This window comes from Eschrichtius robustus, chromosome 3, assembly GCF_028021215.1.
Source record: "Eschrichtius robustus isolate mEscRob2 chromosome 3, mEscRob2.pri, whole genome shotgun sequence".
Lineage (NCBI taxonomy): Eukaryota > Metazoa > Chordata > Mammalia > Artiodactyla > Eschrichtiidae > Eschrichtius > Eschrichtius robustus.
In genome coordinates this window covers 46,621,254-46,648,549 of record NC_090826.1, presented here as the reverse complement: position 1 = coordinate 46,648,549, position 27,296 = coordinate 46,621,254, and the positions used below count along the sequence as shown (strand labels likewise).

Sequence of the window (27,296 nt, the reverse complement as noted above, 5' to 3'; positions counted from 1 at the left end):
CAGCACTATTTACAATAGCCAGGACATGGAAGCAACCTAAGTGTCCATCGACAGATGAATGGATAAAGAAGATGTGGCACATACATACAATGGACTATTACTCAGCCATAAAAAGAAACAAAATGGAGTTATTTGTAGTGAGGTGGATGGACCTAGAGTCTGTCATACAGAGTGAAGTAAGTCAGAAAGAGAAAAACAAATACCGTATGCTAACACATATAGATGGAATCTTAAAAAAAAGAAAAAAATGGTTATGAAGAACCTAGGGGCAGGAGAGGAATAAAGATGCAGATGTAGAGAATGGACATGGGGAGGGGGAGGGGTAAGCTGGGACGAAGTGAGAGAGTGGCATGGACTTATATATACAGCCAAATGTAAAATAGGTAGCTAGCGGGAAGCAGCTGCAGAGCACAGCGAGGTCAGCTCAGTGCTTTGTGACCACCTAGAGGAGTGGGATAGGGAGGGTGAAAGAGAGACGCAAGAGGGAGGAGATATGGGGATATATGTATATGTATAGCTGATTCACTTTGTTATAAAGCAGAAACTAACACACCATTGTAAAGCAATTATACTCTGATAAAGATGTTAAAAAAATAAAAACTTAATAGATTAAAAAAAAAAAAAGACAGTCCATTATACCTCTCCTCAAGACCAAGCTATTTCCTTTTCTTCTAAAAGCTTCTAAATAAGGATAAATGTGAATTAAATATTTATTTTGGGGGGTCCTTTAACATTTTCAAGATTCTACTGCAATAAAAATAAAAATGTAAGTGAAGGTATGAATATTCATAGCACAGTCCCCTCTCCTGCTAACCCAATTCAACAGAGTTTAAAGTGCTCACTTGCTTTCTTACATGCAAAAAAGTGTGATTATACTACTCACATCCTCAAATGACACTTTGGCTTTTCAGTCACTCCAGGATCTGGTTCAAAAATGGCCTTCCTTTTTTTTTGTAGCCTTCTGTGGCTCCTTTCCAGTTTTTATCACAGACTTTGTTTTTCTCTGCTTCCTCTTCTCAGCTCAGCACAGTTTCCTCTGTCACGATCTATAAACCTGCCACTGTTGATGAGTCTTTTTATGTGCCAGCTGAATCGGTCGGCCCCGTCTCATTACCTCTTGAGTTCTATTTTGAATTTCAGTGGCAAACAATTTTTTCTTTACCTGTTACTTTCTCTTCCCTTATAACTGATTTCTTAATTTGGTCACTGAATTAACTCTTTAAACACAGTGCAAAATTGAATGTCATCACTTTGCCATCATCAAATTTTGTCTACTTTGTTTAGAGTTGCATCACCAGTGCCAAGAACAGTACCTGGCACCTGACAAATACTAAGTACATTATTTGTTGAAAAAACTAATTACCTTGGCAGGTACTCTATGACAGGTTGCTTGGGTTGATTTGGATTACTTTTGTTCTTCATATGCCACAGATAAATATCTAAAATGTCATCGAGTACCTAGAAGTGGATAACACTTAATAAAATTTTATTTTAATATACACACTGTGACCTGATCCAATTATAGGCATTCTTCCTTAGCAGGTTCTTTTTTGTTGTTGTTCAGAAATGGAAGAAGAGAGGAGTTTTGTTATTTTCATTAACAAATTACGAGACTTTACTTCCTTTGCATATTAGTCCTAGTCTTTGGTCTATAATCTAGCCTTTAATCAATACAACAAATACAGTTACTTCATTTAAATGTAAACAGCAGTGATAAATTCACCCTGTAAATCAAATTGCTGGTGTTTATAAATTTATGCAGCAAGTACTAGACAAGAAGGGCTCATGGTCCAGGGAAAAGGATGCTAATAGAGAGAGTGCAGAGAAAATTTCTGGGTACTGTCCCTAATTTAAGATTTGGGGTAAAGGGGGATTTTAGTGAGTGCCTGGTTGGCAACAGGAGGGATTTGACGGTATGAGAAAGGTTAGACGGTGGACTTCAGGGTTCAGGAAGAAACCAGGGTAAGGGTAATAGGAGATGAAGTGAGATATGGAAAAAGCATCAGGATCTTGGGAGAGGGTGGGGAAAGAACTTGGGAGAAGCAAGAATAAAAGGAAATTGAAGGCGGGAAATAGCAAGGACCAGGGCTTACATGGTAGTCAGTGGACTAAAGATACGGCCCCTGCGCGCTAATGCTAAAAGTGGAAAGAGAAAGCAAAGAAAGCAGGCCTTTGAAGGGGAAGAGGAATGCTCAATGGTGGAAACCAACGGGGGTGCGGTCCCCTCCCCCAAAGGGCATAAAAAAGAGGGAGGGTAGTCCTCCCTCAAAAGGCAGAACAAAGACGGAATCCTGAGCCAAAGGGTGCAGTAGAATGTGGGTGGGTGGATGAGCATCAGGAGGGAAGTAGAGGTCCAAAGTGTTCGAATGAGTCAGAGGCTGAAGGAGGCTGATGCAGTCAGGAGTTTTTGGAGGTTTTCACAGAGAGTACTGGGGTTTGGAGTTCCGGTTGTAAAAATATGTTTCGGACTCTCAGGGGATTTTTGTATGAGTTTGGTAGAGTCCAGTCAGGTTGGCTGGGGGTAGGTGGTGGTCAGTCAATGCTGGAAGGAAAATTCAACGAGGGCTGGGAATTCACTTCAACCAGTTTAGGGTGATTTCAGCGAAAGTTGGAGGGATTTAGGTCAAGAGTATGTGGGGGGTGCATTTCAGCCCGGGTGGGTTGGTTTGCCTGCTTTGGGCATGAATTTAAGTGGGCGCTGAAGGGTATGTCAGGCAGCGTGGCTGGAGGATTTCCTTCAGGACCGCGGTGCAAGTCAGGCCAGGTTTGGGGTGGGTTACAGTAGCCGCCGAGCGCACTGCGTTTAGGCTGCGGTGCGTTCCGGGCCGCGCCGGGGCGAGCAAGTCCGGGAGCGAGAGTCCGGCGGGGACTCCGGCGAGGTTCGGGGGGAACCGCCGTCAGCGCCGGGCAGGATCGCCAGCTCGGGGACTTCGGGGACTTCGGGGACGTTCCGCGCAGCGCGTTGCACTTTGCTCCCGCCCCTCCCGCGGGAACCTGTTGCTGGAGGAATGGGCGGGCGGCGGCGACGGCGGAGAACCCTCCCTTGCCTCCGCCCGGGCCTCACGGCGTCCCTTTCACCCTAGATACGCTCCGCGGCGCAGCCCCTCCCTTACCGCCTCTATTAAAAAAAGAAAGAAAGAAAGAAAAATCACCCCCCAACCCTCACCCGTGACCGGCGGGCCCCGCGGTTTCTCGTGCGGCTTCCGGGAGCGGAGGCGCGGCCCCGCGGGCCGGAGGAGGCGGAGGCGGAGGAGGAGGCCAACATGGCGGCGCGCAGGGCTGGGCCGGGCCGCCGCAGCGCCTGAGCCTTCCACAGCCGTCGCTCGGCTCGGGGCGCCCACCCCCGCGCCCACCCTGGCCCGGCGGCCGCGGAGCGCGCAGCGCAGGAGTGCAGGGGCCCTCCCGGGCGCGGGGACGGCGCGGAGGCAGCGCCGCGCGGCCCGCCAGGCCCCGGACCCGCAGCTTCGCAGCCCGCCGGCTGGCGCGGCCCGGAGGCCCGAGCCATGGAATCGGAGGAGGAGCAGCACATGACCACGCTGCTGTGCATGGGCTTCTCGGACCCTGCCACCATCCGCAAGGCCCTTCGCCTGGCCAAGAACGACATCAACGAGGCCGTGGCGCTGCTCACCAACGAGCGGCCGGGCCTCGACTACGGCGGCTACGAGCCCATGGACAGCGGCGGCGGCCCCAGCCCCGGGCCTGGCGGGGGCTCGCGGGGCGACGGCGGCGGTGACGGCGGCGGCGGAGGCCCTTCCCGCGGCGGCAGCACCGGAGGCGGCGGCGGCTTCGACCCCCCGCCCGCCTACCACGAGGTGGTGGACACCGAGGTGAGGAGGGGCGACCCATGACCCCCGCGGGAGAGGCCAGCGGGCTGGAGTTCCCAGGGGAGGGGACAGACCCCCCCCCCCACTGGGCTTGGAGTGCGGAGGGCTTGTGAGGCGGGGGAGGCACGGAGAGAGGGGGAATGGAACACCGGGCTCGTCGGGATGGAGGTCACCGGACTGGGGTCAAGTGGGGAGAAGGGCCCATGGGGAGGGGCTGAGTGGCAATAAGGGCTGTAGGGCAGGGCTGCGCGGCAGCGTGAGTAGGGGGTCCCTGGGCTTTGAGCTGAGCTCACTAACGGGGCAGGCCCGGGTCGGGGATGGGGAGGAGGGCCCAAGGCTGGCCTCCAAGATGGGGAGAGCCAGACACGTTGACCTGGAGTGTGTGATGGGGAGGACGCTTGTATCAGGGGGTGAGAAATGGGGTCCTAGGAGATTACGCGAGGGCCCGAGATTTCCCGGCCCAGGGTTTCAGTGAAGGAGTGGGGAGGCACCAGGTTCAGAGTCAGAGAAAAAGTGGGATGGGCCAGCCAGAGTAGCGGCTTTGCTAGGGTCAGGAATGAGGTCAGGAATGGGGTTTGGGTTTTAGCCAAGGACCAGAAAGAGAGGAGATTGGTCATGGTCTAAAATGAAGAGGGACTGGGCAGAGGCCAGGAATGACAAGAATTGATAGGAAGTGGGGAGGGGGCTCAGCTGCAATAAAGTCTGGGGCGGGGGGGGCGTCGTTGAGGTCAGATATTAAAGCCACGGGGATTAGACTGAGAGAGGTTAGAGATAAGATGCCAGGGCAGGAGTCAAAGCTGAGGAGGGGCTAGGCAGTGATGGGACTGGAGTTGGAGGACGAAGCTGGGACCAAGTCTGGGTAAGCAGAGTACTGGTCATCGATTAAGTCAGAAATGAGGGAAAGCTAGACTGGAGAAAGGGATTGGAGCAATACTGAGGGTGCTATGTAGAGGGACAGGGACAGGGCGGGAGATAAGGGGACTGGAGAAGTCTGTTAAGGAGAAAGAGGGCCGTCTAGGCGAATGGCTTTGGTCAGAAATCTCAAATCTGGGTGGAGACGATTCCTTTTTGTTTTAGTTAAGGATGTGAGCAAAGAACATGGGGGGAGAAAACAGACTTTACCTCTGAATTTTTAAAAAGCATCAACCAGAAGCAACAGTGCTTGTGAATAATTACTTTGCAGAAATATGGCAGCTCATGGTAGGAGTTTTGGTCAGATTCACTGCTTAGTACATTTCAAGGGTCCAGTAGAGCAGGTTGGCCTACTCTAGTGGTTTGGGTTTTTCAGTAGAGATGTGAATTTGGATAATTCTTAATGAAGCTAAGCCTCCTGATAGAATTCTTTCCTAAATAATGTTCTATCCTTTTAGTTATATTCTTTTGCAGCAGTTCCTTGGGCTGAAGTATTTTGGGAAAGAAGGCGGCACTTCAAAAAGCCAGATTTCTTCACAAGATCTCTTTGGTTTCCAGACTTCCACACACTTGGTTGATTACCCTCTGTTACCTAGTAACTCAGCTAGATCATTGACTAGTATATGGCAGTAAAGTTTGTAATTAGTCCTAGTTTTGGAAAAAATTCCCATATATTTAAATAACTGTACCTAAGTCACTTTAAGAAATGAGCTTCTCTTTGCAAGTCCCCGTCACTCCTCTCCTTGTTCCTTCGAGTTTTTTTTATAAATTTATTTATTTATTTTTGGCTGCGTTTGGTCTTCATTGCTGCGCGCCGGCTTTCTCTAGTTGCGGCTAGTGGGGGATACTCTTTGTTGCCGTGCGCGGGCTTCTCATTGCGGTGGCTTCTCTTGTTGCGGAGCACGGGCTCTAGGCATGTGGGCTTCAGTAGTTGTGGCACACGTGCTCAGTAGTTGTGGCTCACGGGCTCTAGAGTGCAGGCTCAGTAGTTGTGGCACACAGGCTTAGTTGTTCCGCGGCATGTGGGATCTTCCCGGACCAGGGATCGAACCGCTGTCCCCTGCATTGGCAGGCGGATTCTTAACCACTGCGCCACCAGGGAAGCCCCCTTCCTTCTAGTTTTGACCCAGTTTTGAAATCAAGAAGAAAGCCATTGCTTTTTCTGAAGATGCTTGTAAGGCCCTACAAAGTTCAGTGTATCCTCATTTTGTGAAAAATTTTACTCTCTTTTTCTTTTGTCACACCTTTTAATTTCCTAGAATTGCAAAATCAAAATAAATTATAATGCTTGGTGGTACTTTAACATTAGTTGTACTGCCTGTACATTTAAATACTAAGAATTGGGACTGGCTTCTTTGCATATGAATGACAGGCTGAGGAGTTTGCTTTAACGTAAAATCCAGAGAATCTATGACTTTTTGAAGAATCGTGTCAAGTTTTCATTTCCTCTTGACCTGTGGATTTGGCTGCACCATTTAATTTTGAGAGTTCACTAGGGGCTGGTTACTTAGGCTGATTTACCCAGAAGAGTATTGGCAAGGATACAGGGAGACACTTTCCTGGCACACAGGAGCCTGGTGAGAATGTTTAACCCCGTTTTTGCCTCTGTAGTTTTACAGATCTTCTTGCATGCCACCTGTGCACCTTGTTGGTCATCCTTGCTGTAGACAGTGGGAACCTGAGGCATTTGATCTTGGGAAATAGGGAGAAGTGCTAAACATTGCTGAGCATCTACACAGTGTGTCAGGCACTATGTTAGGTGCTTTATACATTTTATTTAATCCCCAATGAGAGAGTTAATAAGATCACCATTTTAGAGCTATGCTTGGCTAGTGGCAAAGTGTGAATTTGAACCTGTTCTCTCTGACTTCCAAGACAGTGTACTTTTCATTCTGCTCAACTCATGGTTTTAGGATTGAATTCATTTTAAGATAAGGAAAAATAAAGAGGGAAAAAGACAAATTTGGAGGCTCCTGTACAAGTCTAGGAATGATGTGGCTGGCAATTGCTGAATCAAGGCATTAGGAATAGGATAATGGGTAGAATGAAAGGAGAATCATAGATTTTTAAAGCAGAAGACTTTAGAAATTAATGATTAGTTTGGCTCCGTTGTTTTACAAGTGCAACCTTGCAGGCCCCAAAGGGGAAGTGACATGTCCCCACAGAGCCAGTTAATGGAAGAGATGGGACTAGAACCCAGCCCCATGCACTGCAAGTCCAGTGTGCTTTCTCCCTACCAGCGGCCTGCCTTTCAAATGAAAAGGGGACAGGACACAGTAATGGGTTGAAGCAAAGGGAAGTATAATAAACAGTGTGAAGATTGCCAGCTCTTGTGTAATCTACTTGTTTTATTTCTAAAAAATTAGTACCTTGTTTGAAAATATATAAATTTCTATTTGCCCCATAGGAAATTTCAGTTTCAGTGTCCTCTTAAAAATGTTTGGGAATAATACAGATTAAAATCTAATTGTTAAAAAAGAAAAAATGATTACATTTATTTTATATTTGTCATTTGGGGACAGGAATGATCCTCTTATTTGGTAAACATTTGATGCCTTCCAGGTCCTGGGGCTGGGAATAGAGTGCTGAACAGAAAGTGAAGGTTACATTCTGGTGGATCTTAGTGCAAGCCACTCATTTTGCAAGAAATGACTTCCCACGGTCATGTAGTTAGGTAAACCAGTTTAGTAATTTGGGCCCATGCTATAATTAGTACTTGGTTTAAAAATTAAAATTTGGAAAGTAAAAGACGTTAACTTCTGGTTCAGTAGCAGCAAGGAGAATGCAGATAAAAAAGACCCAGATATCTAGCAGAACACATAAAACTGCACAGAAAGCCACTTTTTAAATATCCTCCAGTGAAGTAAAGGTATTGCTTTGCAGAAAGTTGTGTTTGGTTGTTATTAGTATTGTTGCATGTAGATGTATATGTAATTCTTGGTCTCTGGGTCTGGACGGGACTTTGAAAAGTTATCCAGTTTTGATTTTGAATAGCATTACTTCAAACCCTTTCCACGGCAGGTAGCAGTCTGTTCTATTATTACAGAGTGAGATCTCACAGCTGCTCTAAATAACTTATCCAGATGTTTAACACCCCCACTGTCAGAATTCTTCAGTGCTATATGGCTGTCAACCCCCCTGACCACTACTCAGGGCATGCCCCCTGGTTCTGCCCTCCACAGAGCTGGGAGAGAGTTGGTCCTTTAAGAATTGTGATCCTGTCCAGAGAGTTAGTAGAATTTAGAACCAAGAACTGTTGTAGGCACCTTTTAAAATTTAACAGTTGTGAAATATACCTTATTTGTTATTAAGTCTCCTTCTTTTGTCTTTAGAAAATACAAAAATGGAATTTTTAAAAAATAAATTTATTTATTTATTTATGGCTGTGTTGGGTCTTCATTGCTACGCGCGGGCTTTCTCTAGTTGTGGCGAGTGGGGCTACTCTTCGTTGTGGTGCATGGGCTTCTCCTTGTGGTGGCTTCTCCTGTTGTGGAGCACGGGCTCTAGGTGTGCGGGCTTCAGTAGTTGTGGCTCGCGGGCTCTAGAGCACAGGCTCAGTAGTTGTGGCGTATGCGCTTAGCTGCTCCATGGCGTGTGGGATCTTCCCAGACCAGGGATCGAACCCATGTCCCTTGCATTCGCAGGCAGATTCTTAATCACTGCGCCACCAGGGAAGTCCCTAAAATGGAATTTTCTTGCAAGGAGATTTTAATTAACAGCTAGAAATACCTTCCTCAGTGTCTAGTTCTGTGATAATTAATATTCCTAGAAGTGACATTTAATGCTGTGATCTCACCAATATTGTGAACTGCTTGTTTTGTTCCTGCTGTATTGTGGATAGTCTTTCTGGAAGTATTTTGTCAGGCGTGTTTGCAAGATTTCATTGCTACTTTGTTAAGAGCCCCAAAGTTGGTCCTGCTAGAATATATATAAACCACATTACTTTGTAACTCCTTAACTCATTTCTGCCTCCTTTTTTCCTTTTGGTATTAAGTGGGTAGTTATACATGAATTAAAGTTATAATACATTTTATATACAATATGTAATATGTTATATGATATATTAAGGTTTATATTAAAATTCATGCCCTTTTTCCCTAAAATACACAATCCTAGCTCATTTGATGTAGAGTAAATATCAAATAAGTAAATTTTAGTTATTATTTGTGATTTGGATACATGACTCTTGGTTTCTGATTTACTGTGATTTGTTAAATTAGAAAAAGTGGAATCTATTTAAAAGTTTTAGAGTTAAAAAATAATTCCAAAAATCAGTTGAAAGTAAATGAGAAATAGGGAATCTGAAAGATTAATTTTGAAATAAGAATTTCTTTATAATCTAGTATATAGGTATCTGCTTTGTGAATGAGGCTTATGAGTTCATCTGACAGTTGGTTCTCACCTTGTAATTACCTGGCCATTTGCTATTAGAATGAATGTAATTTGGCATGAAGGAAGTACCTCTTGTGTGTCAGTGAGTGTGTATTCTAGTGAAATCATAATAGGTAGTGACAGCTTTATACAACATAATAATGCTGTTAGCTTAAAATTTGAAACCAATTACAATATTAGAAAAGTAAATGTTGTAATGTTTTAACAATTTGAGGAAAGAATTTCAGCTGTAATACGACCCAAATAGCAGACGTCGGTGTACTACACATCTTTGTACTTACTGCTCAAATATCATATAATATTGATTTTATTTGAATTTGAGTGCAAACATGAAAAATTTGTACTTTTAATAGAACTATTATATTTAGAAAGATTTAGTTGACTAATACTTTTCATGTCTGGAGTTCAGTTTTCCAGGAAATTTTTCTTATTTGGAACACCAGAAGAAGTAAGACGTAAAATACATAAGATTAAACCATTTCAAAACACCCCCATACGTTTAATGCACTCAAGATCATGCATTTCATTCATTTGTGTCTTAGCTTGTTTTTTTAAAAACATAGTTCAAGTAAGTTTTAATATTAGGTTTCCTATCAAATTAGAAGTGTTTTGTAGTAGTCCAAACGTGAGGTGGTGAGCTGTTGGAGGCAAGTGCATTTGACAGTAGTGAGAAGTGACAGGTAGCCCAGGGGTAAAGGAGGGGATAGGAAAACCTTAAAAACAAGGCAGGCTCACCCGTTTGTATAGGGCGATGTGAAACAGCTTTATGTGCTACATGCCCCTGAGAGGCTGTTTTTACTGATGCCACACTCAAGAAAAGGTTACAGTATGTTCTGTTTAAGAAAGGTCAGGAACATGTAATACAAGGTTTTCATTTAAAAAAAAAAATGGAAGAAGAAGAAAGTTGGACACATTAAAGAAATAAGCTTTCAGGTACCTGGAAAATTCAGATACGAGGGACATTTCAGCCTGAGGCTTCTACATTGTGGAGGCATTGCTAAGTAGGTTGTGCTTCATTTTCAAGAGTAGATGTTTTTTTCTCGCCTTCCTTCTAGGGAGTTTTAGTTTCTTTTTTAAGTTTGTATTTCTCATTCTCATTGTTATCATAGGAATTTTTATTATTCAGTATTGAAATATTTTTCAGTCACAGTTGAGTTGTAAAAATTTTTTGTTAAGCTCATGTTAGTAGTAGGTGACAGTAGATTTGGTTTATTTTTATTTGTTCTGAAGAAGAGAGCTAACACAATTAAGTTGATATTTCATTCTGATAATCTTTCCAGAAATTGAAATGCTTTAGCCATGAAGCAGAGGTGTGTGGAATCTTTTTCTAGAGCTAAGTTGAAGATTTTATTTTTCTTCTTAGAAATAAGTAATACCCTAGGTGACCACCAAAGTCTTTTCACTTCTTAAGTTCTAGCACACAGTTCTCTTTCCTGTAGTGTCTTAGTTATGTGCATTGTAAAATTCAATTGACAGCATTTGATATGCTTTCACTTAGGTTTAAGATGTTTATGTTAGAAATATTTTATTGAAAAAAAGTAAATATGATACATTCTTTATCAGTAGGCTTCCAAAATGGTTTCTGAAATTAAAATCTTTTCCAGAAAGATTTGTTGGTCAGACATTCTGTTGCCAAGGCTTTTCAACTTCTGCTTTGTGTTCTTTTAGAATCTAGCTTTTCATAAACAGGTCAGCATTTTTTGGCTTTTTTTTCCCTCTTTCCATTTCTCTTATATTGGCAATTTTCGTTGAAAATTGAATTGCTTTGTGAAACTTATAGTTAGAAGCCTACAGTGTAGCATTTTGGTAGCAATTTAAAATAAATTTCAGATCCTAAAAAATATGAAGGTATTCCATACTGCCCATGGCAACACCATCTGTCAATTATTTAATTTATTCTAGACTCCTTACTCTCTCTTCTTATCAAATAGCCTGTTTATTCTAACCCTAAATATCTCTCCTGCCCCTTTTGTCTATTTCCTCTGTTACTGCTTTGGTTTTGTTCATGTCCCTTTCTTATTGTTTCTCTGTGCCACTCACTGGTGCCAGAATGATCTTTGTAAAGTGCAAATTTCAGTTATGGGATAACCTCGCTTAAAAATGTTTGGTGGTTCCTTATTTCCTGTAGGTAAGATCTAAACTCCTTTCTTTCAAGGTCTCCATACTTATCCATCCCGTCTTACCTCCTGCGTTCCAGTGCCATGCTCTCCCTTGCAGTTCAGGGGCCATCTGTTCCCTAACTCTCACCCCTGAGCCCCAATATCCATCTGCCTGGCTAACATGGATTCATTCTTCAAGATTACCTCAAATGCCATTCCTCCTCAAGGCACACTTGTCTCACATGGCCACATTCTCCCACTGCATTCTGTATGTACACCAAGTAAAGCAGTGATCATGTTTTAGTTAATAAAAAGATGTGTTTACATATATGTATCTGTTTCCATTGGACTTGAGGAGCAGGATTATTTCTTTCTATCTCTGTGTCCTAGGACCCCTGGCTCACAGAGTTTGATTGGATAGATAACTAAATGAATGGATGAAAAGAACACCTTAAGTGAAATAAAAAGTCAAATGGTATTTGAAAGAGTATTGAACCAGGAACTTGGGAGACTGTACATTTCTCTTCAAGGTTCTGTTGATTGCCAGCTGTAGTATTGGGCAAGTCAGTTTGCCTCTCTGAGCCTCAGTTTTCTCACCTATGAAATGGGCATCTTGCACTAGATCTATGGTTAAATTTTTTCATTCTTTCACCTCTTCGAGAAATTTAAAGCTATGAGGCCTTTCAGAAAACAGCGCATGTAAATATACACACTTGGTTTTTTAAATAAACTGGTGCTAAAACACTAATGCTATTATTTTTGGGTGATAGGACATACAGGTAATTCTCTTTCTTTTTTCTGAATTAAAAAAAATTGATGAGTTTTTGAAAAGTATATAAACTTTATTAAATGAAGACAAACCAAAACCGTTAAAAATAAAAATAGCTTAAAAAAAATAGACTAAAGTATTTCATGATTCTTAGGAAAATTTTGCCTAGACTCCAAAATTATTTTAAAACTTTGCTACTGAGGAAAATTAAATATAGAAAGATTTAATTCGTGTTTTATCTAACTGAAATACGGAAAAAAGTATACTGCTTCCTAACACACAATTGGGAACATTTTTTAAAAGTCTAGATTTTATATTTGATTATCTACTTATTAGATAGGTTCTAATTAGTTCTAGTTATAAGAAAACTGGCTTGGAAGATGTGGTTCAGCAGGACTTTTCAATTTTGAGTCACGTCTTGAGCTTTAATGGAGCTTCTGTTTAGTTGCTTTTCCTGCCTTTCTCCTTTTCTTCATGCTCCCCCCCACCCCCGGCCCTCGCCTAATATCTCAGAGCATTTTGCCTTGTTGACTGTTTGTAGGACTTTTCTTATCTATGACTCCGGTGTGTTTGGATTGGCCTTTAGGTTACCTGCCACCAGCATTTAAAGACTATCCAAGATCTTTGTGTTTTGGAAACAGCTGTCTTTAGAGCACAGTTTTTTTGTTTTGTTTTGTTTTGCTTTGCCAAAGGGATGGAATAGAGATGCACACCTGGCCAACAAGGCCTTCCCTTGTCACCTCTCTTTTCTGTGACCTGTAACACTGTTACTCATGATTGTTGGGCTGTTGGTGGGCTCCAGACTCAATCTTATCTGCTGTTTTCAAGAAACATTCCACTCACTTGACTCTTTCTGTCATTTGCATACCTTAATGTACTCTTTCATGTGTATTTACACATTCATTTTTAAGAGGGCAAGACTGCTATTTCCGGTATTTTTATTAAATGGAAAATAAAGAGTTCTCAGAAGAAAAACTCTAGATTTACGTTAAATAATGATACAAATCAAATTCCAATGATAAAAACAGGCATTACACCAAAAATGTCAGAGCAGCCAGACAGTTAATAGCCCATTTAACAAAACACTTAAACGTACCTTCATTCAGTAGGTTTTTATTTAGCATTGACTGTGTGCTAGGCACTGAGCTAGACGTTGGGAATACAGTGGTGAACCAATCACACGTAGTCCCTTCTCTGTTCCAGTTTCAAGGCTGGTGGATTTCTTATGCTTTATGTCCAATAGATTATAATGTTATAATTCAGAAAATTAAGGCCTTGAAGAGTTGTGGGTTAAGTGTGAAGAGATTAGATCTATCAGAAGCATTTGAGTAGTGCCTCAAGAATTTTTTTGTGATGTAATTTGATCTATAGTGATATCCATTGCCAGGAAAGCAAGTGATATTGTTTTTTCAAGTGATATTTCTTTAGTGCCATGGAATGTACAGAATTTGTATTTATTTACTTGTTGAATGTTTAATATTAGTAGGTTAATGATTCTCTCAACTAGTATCTCTTTTAAGAATGATGCTAATTATTTCAACTAAATGTCATTACTTTTTGTCCTAAAATCATGAATATGTATTTTTTTTCCCAGAAAGGAGAAATTGCCCTAGGAATGGGTCTTTTTTAGGCTAAAAATCTCTTATGATTGTTGGTAATAACCCCCAAAAAGGATGTTTTAAAGCTGGAGGAATGTTGTTGATTTTAGAAAGACTTAACGATGGTGGCAGTAACAGTAACTCTAAATGAAAAACCTGTCTGGTATTAATAACGTTAGGAATCCTTAGTTTATTATCAATATTGTGTGTGTGTGTGTGTGTATGTGTGTGTGTGTTTAGTTTTATGTTGGAGTGGACTGTCTTTACTAAATACTGTAATACTTATAAAATGTTAGTAATTTTCATTTTGTAAGATTTCCTTCTCATAATGTCTGCTTCATTTGAAATGTTTTGGTGAGTTACAGTAGCAACAGAACATTCTATATTTCACAGGTTTATATATCATATTTGTTTTTGAGAAAATGTCAGTTGCTTTTTAAGCAATCAGTATTCTCGGTGTTGAAGTTACACCAGACAAAAAATGTTTGTGTAATATATAAAATTTGTACCATAAAAAACAATTGGTTCATGATATGTGTACATATATACTGACATCTGTAGAGAATAACAAGCGAGTGCTGTTTGCTTTTTATTACTTTGAGGTTTTTATGGTTGGAGTATAAAACAGGTCTGTGGTAAAAGAATTCCAAGCATTTGTTAAGGAGGATCGAAGACCAGAATCAATGCTGAGTTACCTTGGATTCACCCGGTTCACAGTGGTTATAATACAGGAGAGAAATATCAAGAATACCTTACACTTCATAAAACAGAAAAATTATCTGTAGAACCGAGAATATTTCCTGTCTTCTCCTCTCCCTATTCCAATAAACAATACTGAAAGTTGTAAATTTAAGGATTAAAATTGAAGATTTGTTTCAAAGCTGGAAGGGACCATTGGGATCTTTTGGTGTTAAATCTGGTCAGTTTAGGGATGAGGACCTCGACTCTTGGATCATTAGCAAAGTCAGGAAGGGAACTAGCCTTCTCCTTCTAAAGAAGTGTTTTGTATAGTTTACCACACTGTCTTTCTGACATGAGGAAGTCTTTTACTGTAGATCATCTTTAGTATATCCTTCCTCATAAACTTGCTGTATCTTAATCATCACCATTTCCTTTGTTAGATACTAGCTTCAGTTAGGGGGGCAAAGTTGACATTTGATTCATTTTTTTCCCCCTTGAAGGTGTTTATCTTGTTTACCTTGCTTTCTCATTCAGCACTTTCTAATGTCAGCAGCTGTTGACAAGTTTATAAAAGGTGGTGAGGGTTGAGGAGGGGAAGGTTGAACAAGTGCTGTCATTTGTGAAGGTGCTGTGTCCGTCTGTCTACTTAGCATCCTTGTAAACCTGACAAGGATTAGTGACCCCCTGCCTGAGTCTATCCATAGTTGCACATGGGTAATAGGTATTTAAAAATAAGCTTAATAGTCAGTATATAAATCTCTTGAAATAATATATGCCTAATTTGTATATCTTTTACTTTCTTAAAACTGCCTTTTTGTTCTCTACGTATCAATTGTAGGTTTGAAATCAAACATTTTGAGTGATACCTTGGAAAGGTATTAATACTCTAAAAACGTGACACTTGCCTTAATTATATATTTTAATGAATACAGAAATAAAACAGTGTGTGTTGATTAACTCTTAGAAGATACATTAAAAAAAAAAAAAACCAGCCTTAAAATATGCCAGGTCCTTTTATGACTCCTAGCCTATTATGCACATGCTTTTTTTCCTACCTGGCCTGTCCTCCTTATCCCTCTTTCCCCTTCTCTTACTATATTGGACCAGGAGAGTTAGTCCGTAGCACTATGTGACATCAGTTTGATCCTTGTACTTGATCCTTTCTCCACAAAGTAGATTTAACACAAGCTCGTGGTTGGCAGAGTTAAGTATTGGACATCCTCCTTATTTCAGTCTAGCGAGTCCCATGAGATTCCAAATACTAACATACCACGTGTACTGTTAATCAGGTTTGCTACTGGTTTTCTATTAGAGCTTGATGCCCTCTATTCCACTTCCTCCCATTCACTCTTCCCCTTTACCCAGTTAAAAGTCCCTTCTTGAGTTTGAATAGAAACACTTACATACAATGCTCTGTCATAGCATTTACCCCATTATATTGGAATTATTCATGTATTTGTCACCCAGACTGAATTGTAAGGCTTTTGAGGTCAGGGTCTGATCTTCTGTATTTTTCATAAAGTCCAGGGGAACACTTGACATAGGAGGTGCTAAATAAAAGTATCTGATCTGGAAAATATTTAGTTTGCATCAACATTTCGAAACACATTTTCCCCCATTCACGTGTATCGAGTAGTTTCTTAAAGTGAATCTTGCCTAAAATAACCTACACCATAGCTTGAAGGTAACAAGTATTTTGATAGTCCTATAGCAGATTTCTGTCATGGTATTTACCTTCTTTTGCAGTTTGAGGGAAGGAACTTTTTTTGAACTGTTGCCAATGTCCTTCTGATGGATACCATTTTGGACATGACACATTAAATGTGAACTTTTGTATTCAGAATGGAGGGTAACTCCCTCCGTTTTGTAAGTTTTTTCTGTAGCTCAGAAAAATATTGCACACAGGAAAGAGCATAATGCATGATAAAAGAAACAAAACTTTTTTTAGCCTTTGGTAGGACTGTTTAACAGTCTGTTTTTATGTAGCTTTGTTACATGTCTTAGTTGAGCTCAGCTTCATTAAGGAGAAGATTATTTGCAGAGATTGTCATTTCTGGAGAAGAAAGAAATACGCTACAGAATAATTAAAATAGTAAACTGATTTTTAGTGTTGTTTCTGTTTCAGATTGTCCTATTTGTTTCATTTATCAATATAATAATGATTAATGATGTTACTGTTAATCCAAGTGAGTTTATTTTGAAGTAAAGCTATTGAGACACTGTTCGGTTTTTACCCCTCCTTTCTTACCCCGGTGTAAAAAAAAAAAATGTGTGTGTTGAAAGTAGGAAGAGGAAAGAAACAGCAGTATGGGAACCGTTTGTGCTGTGCTGAACAAATACTTGTTGAATGGCTTTGATTCCGGTCTGGCTTCTGATTGCTAAAACACATCCCTGCTTCTTAGGAGCTCATAGCCCATTGCAGTGATCCTGAAGGGTGGGTAGGGGTGACCAGCAGCAGATCGGGTTGCTTTTTCAGGATAGCTTGTCCCCTACAGGGCCCCTAACTATCCCAGGAGCTTCTGACAGAGTGGGGAGTAGTGTGAATCTCCTAAGGACAAAGACATTGTCCTACAGAACCACAACAGCATTATCTCAACCAAAGGAGTTTAACAATGATACATTAGTATTCTCTATTATTTAGTCCATATTTAGATTTCCCCACTTGTACCAAAAATATCCTTTATAGACATTTTAAAAAACAATCCAGGATTGAATCAAAAATTATCACGTCACACCTGTCAGAATGACTATCATCAAAAAGAATACAAATAACAAACGCTGGCGAGGATGTGGAGAAAAGGGAACCCTCGTACACTGTTGGTGGGAATGTAAATTGGTGCAGCCACTGTGGAAAATAGTATGGAGGTTTCTCAAAAAACTAAAAATAGAACTACCATATGACCCAACAATTCCACTCCTGGGTACATATCTGAAAAAAACAAAACACTAATTTGGAAAGATACATGCATCCCAGTGTTCATAGCACCGTTACTTACAATTGCCAAGGTATGGAAGCAGCCTAAGTGTCCATCAACACATGAATGGATAAAGAAGATGTGGTATATATATACACAAAGGAATACTACTTAGCCATAAAAAAAGAACGAAATTTTGCCAATTGCCACAACATGGATAGACTTGGAGGGCATTATGCTAAGTGAAATAAGTCAGACAGAGAAAGACAAATACTGTATGATATCACTTATATGTGGAATCCAAAAAATACAACAAACTAGTGAATGTAACAAAAAAGAAGTAGACTCACAGGAAAAATAGAGAACAAACTAGTGGTTACCAGTGAGGAGAGGAGACGGGAGGGGCAATATAGGGGTAAGGGAATTAAGCGGTATAAACTATTAGGTATAAAATAAGCTACAAGGATATATTGTACAACATGGGGAATATAGCAGACATTTTATAATAACTATAAATGGAACATAACCTTTTAAAAATCATGTGGGGACTTCCCTGGTGGCACAGTGGTTAAGAATCCGCCTGCTAATGCAGGGGACATGGGTTCGAGCCCTGATCTGGGAAGATCCCACATGCCGCGGAGCAACTAAGCCCATGCGCCACAACTATTGAGCCTGTGCTCTAGAGCCCGCGAGCCCCAACTACTGAGCCCGAGTGCCGCAACTACTGAAGCCCATGTGCCTAGAGCCCGTGCTCTGCAATAAGAGAAGCCACCGCAATGAGAAGTCCACGCATTGCAACGAAGGGTAGCCCTCCGCTTGCCACAACTAGAGAAAGCCCGCGGGCAGCAACGAAGACCCAACGCAGCCAAAAAAAAAAAAACTTGTAATAAAGTACTAGGCCATATATTAAGCACTTCAAATGCATTATTGTGTTGAAAAAAAAATGCAGGATTGAATCAAAAATTATGCATTGCATTTGGTTATCATATGCCTTTAATGTAGATTCTAGAATAGTCTTTACATCTCTTTAGTCTTCTGATACTGACATTTTTGATAATAACCCAGTTCTCATATTGTATTTTTAAAGGATTTTATAATTGAACCATTTTAAATGCACAGGAAAGTTTTATCATTGTCTATTAAGGTAATAAGGAAAACTGAACAAAAATATTAACTTCTTTCATGACATAATTTGCTCCTCTTTAATAAGACTGCACTTTCAATCATCTTTATTCTGATCTTTTATAGAATTTTAGCATTTTTAGAGGCAAAGAGGGGTCTTAGATCTATAGGTAAACGTTTTCATTTTATAGATGAAACTAAAATATGAAGTTATCAAGTCTTATCTAAAACAGTGGTTCCCAACCAGGGGCGATTTTGCCCCTGGAGACATTTGGTAATGTCTGGAGACCTTTTTGGTTGTCACAACTAGAGGGGTACTACTGGCACATAGTGGGTAGAGGCCAGCGATGCTGCCAAACGTTTCACAGTGCACAGAACAGCCCCCCCTCAACAAAGAATTATCCAGCCTAAAATGTCAGTAGTGCCGAGGATAAGAAACCCTGGTCTGAAATCATACAGCTAGTGGTGGGCTTAAATCCATGTGTCTTGACCCTCAGTTCTGTATTCTTTCCACACACAAAACATACAATGCCTTACTTTTGCTCCCTTTCATTCTGCCTGCCTTCATCCTCCGTTTCTTCACTTTGAACCTTTTTTGTTAAGCCTGAGTTAATGAATTTCTTGATGCCTGTAAGGATTAAGATGAATTAGGGCATATTGCTAGAAGAACTTGGAGTGTCTTTCTAAAAGAGAAATATAAAAGTGCTTTCAGTGGAGTTTTGTTCCTATAAGTAAAAACGTGTGCAAAAGAACCTTTTAAAAGCAGTTTGGATAACCGTAACAGCTCTTTACTTTGTTTATATGATGTTTGAGTTTACAGAGCATTTTCACATACATTATCTTATTTAGTACTCACAAAACCCCTTTGTAGTTATAAGCAAACAAATGGCAGTGTCCTTTTCAAAAGTGAGGAAATGAAGGGTCAAGGAAAATAATATATCCCATCTGACTGTGGTCAGGTAGGCATTAGTTAAAATTACATGGAGCAAGATTTCAGTTGAAATTTTACCTTTGCTAGAAAGGACCAGGCAGTCTCAAAATGTCATAGGCTCCTGGTTTCTAGACCTGTTTAGGCAGAAGCTCTGGGATATTTCCGAGGATGTGGAAGGGATTCAGGTATCACCAAAGGTTTAGACACTGGCGGTAGAGTGGAGAGTTAGATACAGCTTGTTGAGTAACACGATCCAATTAGTGCACCAAACCTGTGAATAGATCAAGTTTAATACAACGCAGTATTTGTTGTTATGGAGATAGAAGAAAGTGCTTTAAATATGCCACACTCTCTCTTTGGTGGCAGACTCTCACACATACAGTTCTCTAGACCTAGAATCCCTTCCCCTTCTCTTTCATTTCCTAAGTATTTATTAGGTGCTTAACATTCATTCATTCATCCACCAGATATCTACTGAGCACGTACTCTGTATCAAGGACTGTTGGAGATAATGCAACAGACAAAACAAAAATTCTGCCCTGGTGGAGCTTATATTCTGGCTGAAGGAAGACAGACAGCAAACAAATAAGTCAAATGTAGAATGGTGAGTGCTATAGAAAAAAATTAAGCAGGGAATGGTGCAGAGAGCATGCTGGACTAGGGGGTAGGTGTCGCAGGGCTGCTTTTTAAAATGAGGTTCAAAGGTGGAGGGGGCAGCTCCTCACCAGAGCCTTGTAGGCAACTGAAATGGCCTTTTCGTCAGAATGAGGAAGGCAAGCGTTGAGGGTTCTGAACAGGGAGGTAACGTGATCTTATGGGAAAGATCCAGAGTTTGTTTTTGGATGTGTTTATTTCAGATGCCTATTAAATACCCTAGTGGAGATGTCAGAGAGGGAGTCGGAGAGATGCCTGGAGCCTAGGGAAGAGGTCCCTGCTGGAGCTGAACTGTGAGTGCCTTCAGCTCGGAGATGGTATTGAAGACCATTAGCCTGTGCATTCTCAGCAGGGCCAACAGCACTCCAAAGGGCCAAAAATTGTTTCCTGAGGGGTGAAGAAAATCTTAGATATTACAGTGGTTGGCTCCAAAGCTCAACCCTAGCCAACACAGTCTTATTCTTTAGTATTTAATAAATGGAGATGGGATGATGGAGGGAAAAAAAATGTTTAAAAGGCTCCTCGAAGGTGTGATCACGAAAACAAGGTTGAGAAACACTGCGCTAAATGTGACTCCGTGAGATCGCCAAGGGAATGTGTGTGTGTCTGAAGTAAAGAAGAGTTCCGAGGACTGGATTCCCAGGTACTCCAGTGTTAAGGGACTGAGGTGACAAGGGGGGACCAGCAGAGGAGAGCGAGGAGTGGCTGGTGAAGAGAGAGGAGCCAGGCAGGGGCTTTGTCCTGGAAGCCACGTGGAGGAGGTGTTTCGGGGCGACGGCGCCCTCAGCTGAGTTAAAGGTTGCTGGTGGCCGGGGTCAGGTGAGGACTGAGCATTACCGTGTGCTCGAGGCTGAAGAAGCTGGATGCTTACTTAGGTCTCAGCCTAAATGTCATTTCATTTGTAGGCTACCTTTGACCATGGTAGGCTGGGTCCCCTTCTTCTTCTTTTTTTTTTCTTCTTTTTTAAATTGTGGTGAAAAACACAAAACATAAAATCTACCATCTTAGCCGTTTTCGAGTGTACAGTTCAGCAGTGTTAAGTATAGTTACCTTTTGTGAAACAGATCTCCAGAACTTTTTTATCTGGTAAAACTGAAATTCTGTACCCATTAAACTACAGTTCCCCCTTTTTCCCCTACCCCCAGCTCCTGGTAACCACCATTCTTTCTGTTTCTATGAATTTGACTACTTCAGATACCTCTTATAAGTAGAATAGCACAACGTCTTCAAGGTTCATTCACGTTGTAGCATATGACAGGATTTTCTTCCTTTTTTTTTTTTTTTTTTTTTTAGAGCAGAAACTTTATTCTTTTTTTTTTTAATTTGTTTATTTGGTTGTGCCGGGTCTTATTTATTTATTTATTTTTTATTTTGATATATTTTTAAAATTTTTGGCTGTGTTGGATCTTCGTTTCTGTGCGAGGGCTTTCTCCAGTTGCGGCAAGCGGGGGCCACTCTTCATCGCGGTGCGCGGGCCTCTCACCATCGCGGCCTCTCTTGTTTCGGAGCACAGGCTCAGCAATTGTGGCTCACGGGCCCAGCTGCTCCGCGGCATGTGGGATCCTCCCAGACCAGGGCTCGAACCCGTGTCTCCTGCATTAGCAGGCAGACTCTCAACCACTGCGCCACCAGGGAAGCCCCAGGATTTTCTTCCTTTTTAAGGCTGAATAATATTCCATGGTTTCCCCTTCTTACACACTTGCATAATACTCTGTTATTGTAACAAGCTCCTTATAAGAAATTATAATCTCTTATTTAATTGTCTTTTCTGATAGGCAGTGTATCTCAAAGCTTCAAAGACAGGAGGTGTTTGTCTTATTCATTGATGTTTTCACAGCTTCTGGATAATACTGAATGAGAATTCAGTATAAAAACAGAAGACAGAATACTTTACATTGCTTGGAGGAATCTTGAAAAATTTGTTAAAGAAATGATACTTGAACTGATTTTAGAGACTGTCTTAGTCTATTCAGGGTAATATAATAAAATACCACAGAATGGGTGGCTTATAAACAACAGAAATTAATTTCTCATAGTTCTGGAGGCTGGGAAGTCCAGGATCAAGGTGCTGGCAGATTTGGTGTCTGTTGAGGACCTGCTTCCAGGTTCATAGGTGGCTGTCTTCTTGCTTTAACCTCACATGGTGGAAGGAAGGGGCAAGGGAGTGCTCTGTGGTCTCTTTGATAAGAGCAGAGCTCTGATGACTTGCTCACCTCCCAAAGGCCCCACCTTCAAATACTGTCATAGCAGGGACTATGTTTTGGCATATGAACTTTGTGGGGACATAAACATTCAGTCTATAGCAAAGGCAAAGTGGTAATATATTGGGTTGAAAAAGAGCATTTTAAGCATTCTAGGCAGAGGAAAGAACATAGAGGTAGCATGGTTTCACGGCAAGGCCTATGTACTCAGGGGTCTGAGGAGTTTGGTGTGGTTAGAGCAGAAGGGTTTGTGAAAGTGGCAGATGAGGTTCTCTTTGTAGGCTGTGGTCAGGTGGTGAAGAGCTTTGCATGCCAGTGCTGGAGACTTGCTTTTACTTTCTAGGCATTTACTGGCAGCTGGGAGCTAAAGGAAGTTTCTGAGCAAGTAAGTGATGGGATCAGATTCCTGTTTTTGGTTTGGTTTAGTTTTTGTTTTGTAAAGAAAGATCACTGTGGCATTTTGGAGCGGACACAAGAGTGGGGATAGAATGGTGGCAGGAACAGCAGTCATTTATGTGTGTCGGCTGCAGTCTAAGCAACATGCAGCGAGGGCCTTAATTAAGGGGGTGGACGGCTAGGAGAGACTATTGAGAAAAAATTTTTGAGGCAGGATCACTGTGGTATGGTGACTGACTGACTGGGCAGATGACACAAAGTTTCAGAGATTAGGGATAGTAGAAAAGAAACAAATGTGAAGCAGAAGAACACTGAGTTCTTTGCAGAGGTTGAAGAGTCTGACAGGGATATAGAAGCACTCATCTGAAGCTTGAAGAGAGGTCTGAGCTGCGGGGCATGATGTGCCTGTTTGCTGTGGTTGGCCCCTCTACGTGGGTGCTGTCCCATCTGCGTAATAATCCTGCAAACCAGGCACTGTTCTCTATTTTTTGTTGAGAAAACTAGGGCACATAGAGAGGTTAAGAAGCTTATTCAAGGTCACACAGCAAGCAAGTGGTGGTGACAGAATCAACATTTAGATCTGTCATGTGGGAATATATAGTAAAGGAAATTTCAACAAAATTAAGAATAAAAGGTACTTGCTTCTCCTAGAAAACCCTTATCTAGAACTTTAGGAATATCAGTGGATTCAGAAATACAAGTGCTTTGGAAGAAAAAGAGTTGATAATCAATCCTCTCTTACCTTCTCAACTCTTGGTTTAGGGGAAATTATATAAATTTTTTGTTTGGTTGTTTTTTTAATAACAAACAATTTACCTCCATTCTGGAGTGGTGCTTTTAGGGACTGTGCCATCCTACCAGTTTTAGGAGGAATTGGAATACCTCCAGGGGTGCTTAATCTAGAACCTGAGATTTGGAGAAACTTGACTTGAATTCTCATCCCATTCTGAATCCATGAATGACTATTAGCGTTAGGCAAGAGACCATGAGAAATGTGATTTGAGTAACGTCTTATTTGAGCCTCAGTTTTGCCCATCTAAAAAAGAAAGATGACAGTTCTTGCCTCATGGGGTTGGGCACCATTCCTGACACAAAGTAGCTAAGTACTCAGTAGATGTATTCTTCTTTTGCCTCTCACTCATTTTTCTCTGTGGGTATCTAAATCCCCTTTTACCATCTCTCTCCTTTTTCCTGCTGTTTATTAAAACTGAAGGTCCACCTTCAGCTACCAATTTTTTTCTTCCTGAGACCAATGATCTGTAAGTCTCAGACCTCAAATCTAAATGAAAGGATAAATCCTATGTGTAAGATACCACCTTTGAATTCGAAGACAACAACTTCTCATGAAAATCTTGTTTCTATATAGTGAATAAACACCAAGGGTTATGAAAGAAAGGGGCCATGAGAAATGTCAGCTTTTGTACAAAAGTTAAATTCTCTACGACTTGTAACATGGGATGAAAATGAATCCAAGAAAACTTGGCAACAGACTTGAGACAGTGTATTAGTGACTTGGGGACTGCCTGCACTTGTCTGTCATCTCTTTTTTCAGTAAGCAGTATTTTAGGAATCATTTTATCTAGTCTGAAATAACAGAAGGCATATTAGATCTGCATATAACTATCTCTGAATTGCTTGAAAAATATTAAATAAATAAGACTGACAATCTCAAGATCTCAAGTTTCATTAGGAAGTTGTAAGTTAGTGACTTGGAATCGAAACGTTCATGTTTTCATGTTTTTCCTTAAGCACTTGACATACATGGTGCTAATTGTTTGTTTTAGGTAATAGACAAATGCATTTTTAAAAATCATGGAGAAATGATTTGGCATCAGTTTGGTATCTTCATTTTTCTGTAATTAATCAAACATTTAGAAGCTCTTTTGAGTACATTGTTGGCTAATAAAATAATTCAGTAATCAAATTTAGGTTTTTTAAAAAAAATAAAGCTTTATTTATTTAAATTTATTTACTTATTTATTTATTTTGTTTATGGCAGCGTTGGGTCTTCGTTTCTGTGCATGGGCTTTCTCTAGTTGTGGCGAGCGGGGGCTACTCTTCGTTGCAATGCATGGGCTTCTCACTGTGGTGGCTTCTCTTGTCGTGGAGCATGGGCTGTAGGCACACGGGCTTCAGTATTTGTGGCACGTGGGCTCAGTAGTTGTGGCTCGCGGGCTCTAGAGCACAGGCTCGGTAGTTGTGGCACACGGGCTTAGTTGCTCCGCGGCATGTGGGATCTTTCTGGACCAGGGCTCGAACCCATGTTGCCTGCATTGGCAGGCGGATTCTTAACCACTGCGCCACCAGGGAAGCCCTTGAATTTAGTTTTAACATAAACTTTAAGCAGTATTGGCAATCTTCTACGCCTTAAGTTTTCTTTATCTATATTTGTTGAGTTACTGGGCAGATGGGAGCAGAGTTTCTCTCTGAACTAACAGGCAGTACTTAACTCCAGTAGGTTTCGCTTCTTTAAACAAAGAAGGCTTAAATTTTAATATGTCCTTATTGAGTTCAAGAGCAAAGGGTTTGTTGTCTTTTTTTAAACTTGAAGGTAGTTTTCTAAGTAAATAGTAAAATTCTGTTATTAACTTAAAAGCTTATGCAGTAATATTTTAAAGCCCAGTTGCAAGGGCTAAGTAAGTGATATTGTTTTGTGTACTCAGCCCTCAATTAAGTTATTGCCTGTACTGTATTTATGTTGGTTCATCTGCATTTTTCAAACAGGCAAATTTCTAGATATGGGTAGTGACATATATGAACACGTCTAATTGTAAATATAGAAGTTTTCATGCAGAAAAATATTTTTGTCAAAATAATTTAGATGTTAAATCTAAAGATCTTTGCTGAACTCTGTGGAGGTAGATTTACACTATATAGTGACAGCATTTATCAATTCCATGAAAAACTTTATTTCCAATAATTAAAAGTACTAAGCCCTTTTATAAGCAAACAGTAAGCCTTATTCTGAACAATTTGCCAATAATGAAGTTATAATCACAACTATACGAATTCCTAGCATGTTTATGACATTAACCAATATTATGGGAGTTGCAGAGGTCCTGTTTATATTTTAATTTGTATTTATGGGCATAAATAAAATTACTTTTTTAGGAACTAGCCTAAATTATGTTTCCAGCAATTGTTTTGATTCTAATCTTAAAATGGCTAATTCAGGAATCATAATTTAGGACATTAACTCATTTATTATTTTTCTTGGATGACCAAGTACACAAGATTCAGTGTTACTTGAAATTTTCCAGGTTAAAAGTGACATTCAAGAATTGTTTGTGAGCTCATTTCTCTTCTGCCTTAGTGACAGAATTGTGCATCTCTAACATGCTAAATTTACATAAATATTGTAAAATATTTTCAAAACTTAAGTATCTTTAAATTTTAAATGAAATTGGTAGACTGTCATAATAAAAAGACATTGCCTCAAATAGTCAAAAAACCTGAAAATGCTGAAGTTTTATTACTTAATATACTTGAAAAATAAAGTAATTCCAGTTCCCTCTGTAACCCTCTGCCTGTAATACTGTTTCGCTTAAACTTCAACTGTTCGCATGCATGCACAGCGTCACCCACAGCCTGGCTTGGATCCACCCCTTCTCTTTGTTCACATTGTCCTGTACTCTGAAGACAAGAATTGTGTCTTTTATCTCCGTCACCAACGCTAAGTACCTTTTCTGGAACATGGTGAGCTTTTGATAAGTGTATTTCTCATCAATTTAGAATCATTGGTCGTTAACGGTTACTTGGGTATCAGTTGGATTTGGCATCTAATGAAAAAATAGTATATTACTTTCCAAAGTTCTTATTAAAAGCCTTATACCTTATGTCTTTTGGGAGCTATTTTGCAATAGGACGATTCTGAGCAGCTTTGCACGTGTTCTCTTGCTCAATGTGTAATTTTTGCCAAGGACGGGCTCTACTCAAGATGATGACTCAGAATATTAAACCTACCTAAATATGGATTCATGTCACTATTTCCTGCTCTCTTGTGATTCCCTATCTCTTTTGTGTTGGTAGTACCCTCCTCAAAATTTAATGCTGCTCTGTTGTCATTTGTTAACCCTAATGTACACCATGTATGTTCCCCCCCTTTTCAAGACCAAGAATGTTAACTGCTTAGGAGGCAACATGAGGTTTTAGGTCTCAAATATATTATTTTTTAAATTACTGTTTAAAAACTGACTACTGGGCATATATATCATTTTTATCATAGATCATTAGGTACAACTCTGTGTTTTGAAATTCTTAGATACAAGATTTTATACTCACTTATGTTTAATAACTATAACCTTTGAACTCATATTTGTTAATCATGTTTTTAAAATAGCAGCTTTATTGAGATATAATTCACATACCCTGAAGTTTACCCTTTTAAAGTGTTCATTCATAGTTGTGCAGCCATCACCACTCCTTAATTTTAGAATATTTTCACATCACCCCCGAAAGAAAGCTTGCGTGTGTTTTTAACAGTCACTCTCCTTTTCTCCCTCTTCCCATCCTCTGACAGCCACTAATCTACTCTTTATGTCTGTGGATTGCCTATTCTAGATATTTCATATAAATGGAACCATATAATACGTTGCCTTTTACGTCTGGCTTCTTTCACTTAGCATAATGTTTTTGAAGTTCATTTATGTTGTAGCATGAATCAGTATTTCGTTCATTTTTAGGGCTAAAAAATATTCCACTGTATGGATACACTATATTCATCCATCAGTTTTGATGAACCTTTGGGTTTTTACCACTTTTTGACTTATTAAAAACAATGCTGCTGCGAACACACGTACAAG

The 27,296-nt window shown here is 40.4% G+C and overlaps 1 protein-coding gene across 4 annotated transcripts in view; it reads left to right on the top strand.

The window, feature by feature from the left end:
- Positions 1–3,423: 3,423 nt before the first annotated feature.
- USP24 (ubiquitin specific peptidase 24) overlaps positions 3,424–27,296 on the top strand; it is a 147,833-nt gene continuing 123,960 nt past the window's right edge. For 3 of the 4 annotated variants that reach the window (XM_068539966.1, XM_068539967.1, XM_068539965.1), the window contains exon 1: positions 3,424–3,827. In XM_068539966.1, coding sequence (XP_068396067.1) covers positions 3,504–3,827 — 324 coding nt within the window. In that variant the 5' untranslated portion in view covers positions 3,424–3,503. Of the gene's footprint in view, positions 3,828–19,826; positions 19,848–27,296 lie in introns of those variants that run through there. The other variant, XM_068539968.1, reaches the window with a different exon arrangement.